Here is a 10,317-nt window from a genome sequence, read left to right as displayed (position 1 = left end):
TCCAGCATGACCGGTTTGGCGGTGGGTCAGTCATGGTGTGGTATTTCTTTGGGGGGCCGCACAGCCCTCCATGTGCTCGCCAGAGGTAGCCTGACTGCCATTAGGTACCGAGATAAGATCCTCAGACCCCTTGTGAGACCATATGCTGGTGCAGTTGGCCCTGGGTCCCTCCTAATGCAAGACCTCATGTGGCTGGAGTGTGTCAGCAGTTCCTGCAAGAGGAAGGCATTGATGCTATGGACTGGCCCGCCCGTTCCCCAGACCTGAATCCAATTGAGCACATCTGGGACATCATGTCTCGCTCCATCCACCAACGCCACGTTGCACCAGACTGTCCAGGAGTTGGCGGATGCTTTAGTCAAGGTCTGGGAGGAGATCCCTCAGGAGACCATCCGCCACCTCATCAGGAGCATGCCCAGGCGTTGTATGGAGGTCATACAGGCACCTGGAGGCCATACACACTAACAAGCCTCATTTTGACTTGTTTTAAGGACATTACATCAAAGTTGGATCAGCCTGTGTGGTTTTCCACTTTAATTTTGAGTGTCACTCCAAATCCAGAGCTCCATGGGTTGACAAATTTGATTTCCATTGATAATTTGTGTGATTTTGTTGTCAGCACATTCAACTATGTAAAGAAAAAAGTATTTAATAAGAATATTTCATTCATTCAGATCTAGGATGTGTTATTTTAGTGTTCCCTTTATTTTTTTGAACAGGTCTTGAAGTTTACCCTTATGTTACTGATGGCAGCAGCATGGTTCCTGTTCTTTTGGGTAGTCTGTTGATGGGGATTCGCTCCAGTGAGTCCACCACCTGTGGTTTAGCCAGAGAATGGGCCACCTGGACAGAAGACCTGACAGTGCATTTCTCAAGTGTCTTTATTTTTTTTTCTCCGTGATCCGTCTGGCTAACACACTGAGCCAACAGGAGGCTGGCAAGCAGGGGCAAGATTTTTCTGGGTAGAAACTGGGCGAGCAGATGTTTATTCATTTGATCTCTTTGTATGTGGATTTGCATCGGCAGAGACAAGAAAATCTGTTTGATGTTCCAGCAAATATACAGATAATGGGAAGGGTTACAGACAACAGAGCTATTGTAAAACAGTCCCTTTAGGCACAATGCAGCCAGTTCAGCCAACTCAATTGGCTTCTCAGGATGGAGCCAAAGAATGTCGACCCACGGTTCAAACTGGTTTTGATTTATTAAAACAATGAAAGTTGAGCTAGCACAGACATGTTCTCAACAATATTAGTGCTTGGGCTGCCGAGTGGCGCAGCCGTCTAAGGCACTGCATCTCAGTGCAAGAGGCGTCACTACAGTCCCTGGTTCGATTCCAGGCTGTATCACATCCAGCCGTGATTGGGATTCCCATAGGGTGGCGCACAATTGGCCCAGCGTTATTTGGGTTTGGCCATCATTGTAAATAATTTACTCTTAACTCACTTGCCTAGTAAAAAAAAAAAGGTTACATCTAACTTTCTTTAAAAATAGACATGTCCTGTTTGTTTTATCCTGTAGTATTTTAGTAATTTGACTTCTAAAACAATAAATCTCAATCCATATCAGATATTTGTCTGGGAAAATAGGTTTGAAAAATTAATTCTGAACCTCGTCGGCTTAGCCAGTATAGCATAGGATTATTGTGGCTATGCATACATACTGTATAAATCTAGATGTTTTTTATTAATAGCTACTAATGTGAAACTCTAAATTACAAAGTAAAAATATGTTGATACAGATTGTTCATGTTACGTGACAAATTTATAAAGAGCTTTAGCTCCATGCAGCCACTAAATTGTATGTTTAATTAATAGGCTTTGATTAAGACATTAACATATTATGGGTCTCAATACAGTCATATGATTGCATTGTGTATTACATCACTCAAAGTCACTGTTACTTTCTGAACTTATTACTCTTCCTATTCTTCTTGCCAGCACCAATGGCTGCTTTTTCTGTCATGATCTGTTGGTATTTCTTCTTGTTGTTGCTGTTGAAGTTAAAGGGAAAGTATTAGCGCTTGATAATTCAAGTAGTTCATATCAGGTATTTGATGTCAATTCAATTGTTCTGCATACCCATGAACTGTATGCCAAAAGCATATTTTCAGGAACACACAAGCTATGAAATTCAATACCGTACATGACACAGAAACCGAAACTTACTGTCTGAACTCTGCATCAGCAAGCAACTCCTCCACCATGGTTCTCTTCCGGTCTTTCTTCGGGACACGGGAATGGTAGAAGTCCACAGGGCTATCTACTACTGTAGCAACCTGCGACAGAAAATTGGTTTTGGGAATTGTTTTTTATTGAATTTCTTGTGGGAAAATGGTGTCGCATGCCTCAAACAGTTCCAGACACTTGTAGAATCTAGCATTTACCTGAATAACATGGACCACTGAGAAAACCGAGCACAGTTGAGGGTTAGATGCTTACTGACCTGGAAGTACTTGGGGAATCCATCTCTATCATTCTTCTTATAAAACCGCTTGGGGTCCATTGCGCCACGCATTTTCAGTGCTTTGAGGTCACCCTTTATTTCCTCTGTCATTTCAGGAGCCCTCATGTTAAACCAGCCGGCTCCAGTGGTCTTGTCCCTCTCCTCCTGAGCATGGCAAGACAAGGAAACACGTCAGTCAGGATAGTCGATGAGTGAACAAACGGAACAAAAATAGCTCAAATGTAGTCAAACTATTACGACTACTTGTCCTTGCATCACACTGTTGGTGTTTGCTACTTTCTCTTCTAAATTAATAAACAAGGGTATATGGACTTGTACTCACTTTGCGCTTCAGTTTCGCAGCCTGTTTGGACTCCCTGTATGGAGGCACAGAATCTCTCTTCTCAAACTCTGGGCCAATAACACTCTTCTTCATCAACTGCCAACAGAGAAAATAAATCACAATGTAGGAGAACATTTAAAAAAACACAGATCCATTAAAGTCGAAAGGTTTGAAATTGCATGAAATACTTCCTCATTGAATTACCCAGCCTTGCATAACTACACGATTTATTACCAATTATACACCATATATCACCTTCAAAACAAAATCAATTAGTCATTTACCTCATCTTGGCTCTTCTGTTCCTTCAGTTTTTTCAGGGAGTTAGAGACTGTCTTTGATTTGCTGCCATCGAAATTGATGTATAATCCCCCAAGCTCCTTCACTTTCAGGCCCGGGTCAATACGGCTGGACAACTCTTTCCTATAACAGATTGTAACAAATAATTACCCAGGAGGCACAGCATTGTCCATTCTCCAACTGGTTCAATCTTGATATGTTAATTAATGAAAATGAATGTGAAAATTCTTTATACGTGTTTGGCATTGCAATTCAATAAAAAAGCTCCACTGCATTAGATTAAAAAAACAAATCCTGCTTTCCATTCAGAATAAGATGGCATTGTGGTGCTGGAACCACAACTGTCAAATTAAATAGACATTTTTAAAGCACAGATGACAACTGACATTTGCATGACCAAAACAGATACTTACAATTGTGGATTTCTGCTTGTGAAAAGGACTTGTTCATCTTCGTCATCATCATCTCCCTCTTCATCAACAAATTCTTCCTCATCTTGCGCTTCTTCAATGGCCTCAGTGTCTCCCTCTTCCTTCTCATCCACGTAGTAATGTTCATCTGACTGAAGGCCAGGCCGGGTGTCTATGACAAACAGGCCATCAGCTGAGGACTGAGCAGCAGCTTGGGGTCTGGATGGGCCTGCCGCCTCCTCTATACAGACAGCTTCCTCGTCACCATCAGAACCCTGTCTTTCCCTCTCATCCCCTTCCCCAGAATGCCGACTGTTGCCATCGTCATCCTCTTCATCGTCACTGCTCTCCAGCAGACTGATCACGCCAGATTTCTGTATGATGACACAGTCTCTGGACTCCTCTAGCTTGTCAGCATCAGATACACTGACCTTCAGGCTCAGGCTGGAGGTCACCTTAATGGGCGTTGTGGTGTGAGGGGCTTCATCTTGGTCAGCCGTTTTATTCTCAGTTACTAGTGTGCTGCTGACATCCATAGCCTCCTCACTAGGCACTGCCTGACATTCCTGGTTCTTTACCTCCAATGGAGGATCTGTGTGGGTGTTTACATCCACGGTCTTTTCCTCCGCTTCCTCAGACACCACTATAACAGGGGACATTACATTTTCACACGCTGCTACTTTTACTGTTTGCTTAAGAGAGACTTGTGAATCAGCTGGCGTCATCGTCTCCTGTTCAATTATCACTGGGGCGTCCGCATCGGCTGCATCCTCAGTGGACAGCTCCCTCTGCTGGTCTTCTGCTTCCACTGCAGGCTCACAGACTGCCTCAGCCATCTCTGTATCAGCACTCTCACTGATGGTCACCTTCTCCTGTATGTTTTCCTGAACTGGGACATCCACCATAGAGGTATTCTTCTTTGGGTCTTCCCTGGCGGTTGTCTCGGCTGAATCCTGTTGTACACTAGTGACCTTTGGCATCTCTGCATCCTCAGAGACTGTCACACTCCCTGTATGCTCCTGAGCAGGTGCTGAATTTTGGATGGACGCTGCTGGTTCACCGATCACTACATCCTCAGCGGTTAGAGTCTTATCTTCTTCCCCCACTTCTTCTATCATGGAGCAGTCTGGATCAGCGTCGACGGTGTCCTTCAACACTACACTTTCTTCAGCAACCCCGGATGCTCTCACCTTATCTGACTGGCATAGGGCTTTCTCAACCAGTATATCCAGGGCCTTGGCTGTCAGCCGGGTAACTGGTGCTGCCCTGGAACTGCTGTTGGATCCAGTGCGACTACTGCAGGGAGTGCCCCTACCTCTCACCGACCTAGGGCTCCCCAGAGGGGTATACACATCAGTCAGGTCAGACTCAGAGTCTGAAACAGTGGTGCCTGTTTGTTTCAGCTCAGACAGCCTGCGAGTGGACCTCCTGGGAGTCATGCTTGGCCCAGACTCAAAGCTCTCTGAGTCCTGGGGACTCAGAGTGTCACAGGGACATCCTTTACACACACGTCTGCTTCTCCTGCGGGGTAGAGGAGAGTTGGAGCCATCAGTGGTTTCCTCCAAATGCATGGGGATAGCTTCAACAAACCTTCCTCTCCTGCTTCTGGTAACTCTGCGCACTGTGGAGGTCCGATCACCAGAGACACAGGACTCAGGATCAGAAAGCTCTGTGTCCTCGGTGTGACACTTTGAAGAAGCACGGCTGCTGGACACGGCAGTCCTCCTGGTCACTCTGGTCAGCGAGCCAGGCACCTTGGACTCAGACACCACAGAGCTGCAGGACTCTGCCTCTGAAACATAATTGTCCTTCTTGGCAGAGTCCGTGAGAACAGCCTTCCTCAGACTCCTGGTGGCCCTGCGAGTGTTTGGTCTTCTGGAGACAGACAATGAACAAGAGTCTACCTCAGACACGTCCTCCTCCTTCGTAGAGTCAGGCTGGTCCCCACCTGCAGCTCTCCTTTGGCCCCTGCGAGCTGGCTGTGTGTCGGGGATAGCCTCCATATCTGATATAGCAGAACAGCAGGAATCTGACTCGGACACGTCAGCTTCATGGGTGGAGTCTACCTGGTTAGCAGAGACAGTTTCGCGTTTAGACACCCTGGTCTTCCTCTTCCCGGTGGTGCTCTGGGCCTTGGAGGGAACATCTTGCTGGGAGTCACTGGTCACCTCAGACTGGGTTGCAGTCTCCCCTTTATCAGCTGTCCTCCTGGTTCTCCGAGTGGACGCTGGAGTGGCCTGTGGAGAAATATTATTTGTCAATACCGGTACTTCTGAACTTAAGAGGTCAAAGAGAGACAAATTACTTTATAGCATTTTATTTATATATATATATAAATATATTATTAAATCAAATCCATCTCTGGTATGATGAATCAATTGAAAAGCGTTGGGTGTTTCGGGAATCGACAACCATCAAATACACAGGTATGTTTGACAGCGGAGCAGCGCTAAAACGACTAATGAACTCATCAAGGCATTGACCACGTTTACATGCACACAATATATCCTGCGTACGGTCTTATTCTGGATAAGCTACATGCACCTTTGATATCCTGCTCACAAGGATCCCTGTATCCAACATAATTAGACATTTCTAGTTTCTTACTTGAAAAGTTACCACCAAAATCCCTCTTTTGTTTAGGAAAAACATCCCCTATTCCCTCAACCCTCTCTTTACGTGACATGTACACATCACATGCACATAACCAATAGAGCCTGACCTATAGCATATCATAATGACATCAATAAATTGGTTATAACAAACTCCAACACAGCAGCATAATGGATGCAGAGGACGTGACAAACAAACTTGAAAAGGGGGTATGTTTACAGGTTGCTCAGGAGGGAAAGGGGAAGTCCAATGTGTGGAATATATTTGAGAGTTCTTTCAGCTCATCACTTACACCCAAATCAAATAGCAAGCTAACATTAATCAATGACCACGTTTACATCAAATCACATTTTGTCACATGTGCGGAATACAACAGGTATTCAACAACAGGTATTACACCTTACCGTAACCAAAAATTCAGCTAAGAAAATATTTACTAAATACACTAAAGTAAAAAAAAAAATATATATATTATATATATATATATATAAAAATGTTCCCCCGTGCTTTTATTTATATTTAAATATATATAAAACATTTCCTTGCTTTTAGGGCCAATAATGTGATTCTTAAGAAAATGGGCATGGCTTCACAATTTTAGATTAGAAGAAAATGGTGGGAAATGTGCAGCCGAAGTCGGACGAGAGTGGATAAAAATTCATTGCTTTAACAAATGACAAATTTAACTTCTTGGATATAGGGGGCGCTCTTTTAATTTATGGATAAAAAAACATGCCCGTTTTAAGCGCAATATTTTGTCACGAAAAGATGCTCGACTATGCATATAATTGGCAGCTTTGGAAAGAAAACACTAACGTTTCCAAAACGGCAAAGATATTATCTGTGAGTGCCACAGAACTCATGCTACAGGCGAAACCAAGATGAAACTTCAAACAGGAAATTAGCAGAATTTTTGAGGCTCTGTTTTCCATTGTCTCCTTATATGGCTGTGAATGCGCCGGGAATGAGCCTGCCCTTTCTATCGTTTCTCCAAGGTGTCTGCAGCATTGTGACGTATTTGTAGGCATATCATTGGAAGATTGGCCATAAGAGACTACATTTGCCAGGGGTCCGCCCGGTGTCCTTTGTCTAAATTGGTGCGTAATCTTCAACTGGAGGCATTTTCCATTGAGATTCAGAGGAGAACGCACACTTCCACGAACGATATATCATCGAAGAGATATGTGAAAAACACGTTGAGGATTGATTCTAAACAACGTTTACCGTGTTTCAGTCGATATTATGGAGTTAATTTGGAAAAAAGTTCGACGTTTTGATGACTGAATTTCCGTTTTTTTTTGGTAGCCAAACGTGACGCACCAAACGGAGCGATTTCTCCTAAACAAATAATCTTTCAGGAAAAACTGAACATTTGCTATCTAACTGAGAGTCTCCTCACTGAAAACATCCGAAGTTCTTCAAAGGTAAATGATTTATTTGAATGTTTTTCTGGTTTTTGTGAAAATGTTGCCTTATGATGCTAACGCTAAATGCTACGCTAGCTGCGCTAGCTATCAATACTGTTACACAAATGCTTGTTTTGCTATGGTTGAGAAGCATATTTTGAAAATCTGAGATGACAGTGTTGTTAACAAAAGGCTAAGTTTGAGAGCTAGCATATTAATTTCATTTCATTTGCGATTTTCATGAATAGTTAACGTTGTGTTATACTAATGAGCTGCAGGGATAATTACACTCCTGGATACAGGTTTTTTTCGTAGCTAAACGTGATGAACAAAACAGAGCGATTTGTCCTAAACAAATAATCTTTTTGGAAAAACTGAACATTTGCTATCTAACTGAGTCTCCTCATTGAAATCATCTGAAGTTCTTCAAAGGTAAATGATTTTATTTGAATGCTTTTCTTGTTTTTGTGAAAATGTGGCATGCTGAATGCTACGCTAAATGCTACGCTAGCTATCAATAATCTTACACCAATGCTTGTTTTGCTATGGTTGAAAAGCATATTTTGAAAATCTGACAGTGTTAACAAAAGGCTAAGCTTGAGAGCTAGCATATTTATTTAATTTCATTTGCGATTTTCATGAATAGTTAAGGAAATGTTGAGCAATGTAATAAAGTAATGCCTTTTCAACAAGTTACGTTACACATTGTTGGCTAACAATTTGTTAGATACGCTAACCTGAAGAATCGCATATCATTACTGCAGTTGTGTCTACCAATATATTAGCTAGCTACATAATGTTACTTGGCTACTAATACATCGAACATGCCAGTATATTAACTATATGCTGTCGAGCTAACTACCCAACACGTATTGACTTGATTATTCAATTAATTCTTAGCTAAGTGCTATAGTTATTGTGCGTTCTCAGTGGACATTGTTAATGGAGTCGTACGATGTCTAGTTAGTAATTTTTTTATGCTAGCTAGCAAGAAATTGAATAGCAACAGCATCAACTTCCAGTAGACAGGCAAAGTGCTTGTACGCTCAACTGAAAGGATACCGTTCATTTACAGTATAGTAAAATAAACTATTAGTATGGAGTGTGTGTATATACTCATTATGTGTAGTACATAGTATGTTAGTATGGCTATTTGAACACAGCTCAAGACATGGCCTACATAAATTGTATATGATTGTATTATAAGAACAATGGTGCAACTAGGGTTGCAAAATTACTGGAACTTTAAATAAATTAAAACAGGATTATGGGATAACAAGGGGATTTGTGCCAGAATCAGGATGGAATAAACAGGAAATCCAGATTCCTCCAACCACGAGTTATGGAAAACTAGTGAATGGAAAATTCCTGGAATTTTGCAACACTATTAAAAATAATATTACTTTGTAACATTGCTGTCTGCGGTTCTGAAACACAGCCTCATCTTCCGTGCGCAGTTGAATTGGTGCCTTCCCTGACGCTAACCCTGATGCAGTGAAAATAATTAAAAACATTAAGTACGCTTTATGTGGATGCATTACACCTTTTGTTAGCCTTGAACAATTAGCCTAAACAATAATTTAACTGCAACATGTCTGCAATTGCATTCATGAATGCATGCAACTTTAGTCTTTGCAGTAATAAAGGCCTTTACACATTTGTTAGAAGAGACTCTCTGGTACACTTATTTCGTGTCGTTTGTAAACTTCCACACACAGTATGTTAGTATGGGTATATATTTATATATATTTTAAAATATTTTCTTAACTGAATGTTTGGTTTCGGTAAGGTCTACCTGTTGTATTCCGCACATGTGACAAAATGTGATTTGATGAAAACGTGGTAATTGACTAACGTTAGCCAACTATTTGATTTAGGTGTAAGTGATGAGCTGAAAGAAAACTCTCCAAACTAGTTAACAGCAGCAAGCTCTCCAGGACTAATGTGTGTGTAACTTCAGTGTAAATGGCAATATTGTACTTTTTGTATACAACCGATTGCCTCCTAAAAACAATAGTGAACTAAATATTTTTATGCTAGCAAAACAAATGAGGGACTCAAGCTAGGCTAGCTAGCTTGTTGCCACGTGAATATGAACGATCAAGTATTACACACTGAAAACGACCTGTATGTACAAAATGCGCTGAACTGTATCTAAATGATACACATAATCACGCAATTAAAACCTACCGTAACTCCAGAGGATTCATCGGAGTTTGTTTTAGTTGGGGAGCATACGCGTACTCCTCTTCTGGTGGCCACCATCTTGCTCGCGCTGTTCTTTCTCACTTCTGCCACATGTGTTCCCAACGTCAGCCAGAATCCACCAATCTTCTTCGATGAAGTTTAACGGCGGTTGGCATCCAATAAATGTGGCATTACCGCCCCCTACTAGACTGGAGTATAACTCCCTTATACTTTGCTTGAAAAATAAAATCAACACATATCACTACTTTCCCCCAACGCTACACATTCCTTTGTCTCGTGCCCTTCTGCATACGTCTTACATCTAGGAACCTCCCTCCTACACACTGCTGCCACATGTCCATAAGCTTGACACCTGTAACAAGGTAACATATTTGGCACAAAAGCTCACACAGGAAAACTTTTATTCTAACATCACTTTGTCTGGAAAAGACTCAACATCAAAACTCAAAAGAACATGCAACGATTCTCATTTCACCACTCACACCACCCTGACTGCGTGGCAACAAACGACAAGCATAAACACCAGGAATCTTCCCCTTCACTTGGTCAACTTTTACATGTACTGCTACCCAAGTAATACTCCTTTCAATGG

At 42.0% G+C, this 10,317-nt stretch overlaps 1 protein-coding gene across 1 annotated transcript; it reads right to left on the bottom strand.

Moving 5' to 3' along the window:
• Nucleotides 1–1,185: 1,185 nt before the first annotated feature.
• On the bottom strand, nt 1,186–9,848 carry dnttip2 (deoxynucleotidyltransferase, terminal, interacting protein 2). Its single transcript, XM_024415038.2, has 7 exons — nt 9,708–9,848; nt 3,502–5,735; nt 3,073–3,211; nt 2,789–2,884; nt 2,446–2,610; nt 2,169–2,278; nt 1,186–1,993 (listed from the first exon to the last, which is right to left on the bottom strand). The coding sequence occupies exons 1-7, from the start codon at nt 9,780–9,782 to the stop codon at nt 1,900–1,902; spliced, it is 2,913 nt and encodes a 970-aa protein (XP_024270806.1). The 5' UTR covers nt 9,783–9,848; the 3' UTR covers nt 1,186–1,899.
• Between the last annotated feature and the right edge of the window lie 469 nt (nt 9,849–10,317).

This window comes from Oncorhynchus tshawytscha, linkage group LG01 (assembly GCF_018296145.1).
Source record: "Oncorhynchus tshawytscha isolate Ot180627B linkage group LG01, Otsh_v2.0, whole genome shotgun sequence".
NCBI lineage: Eukaryota > Metazoa > Chordata > Actinopteri > Salmoniformes > Salmonidae > Oncorhynchus > Oncorhynchus tshawytscha.
This window is presented reverse-complemented; position numbering and strand designations above follow the sequence as displayed.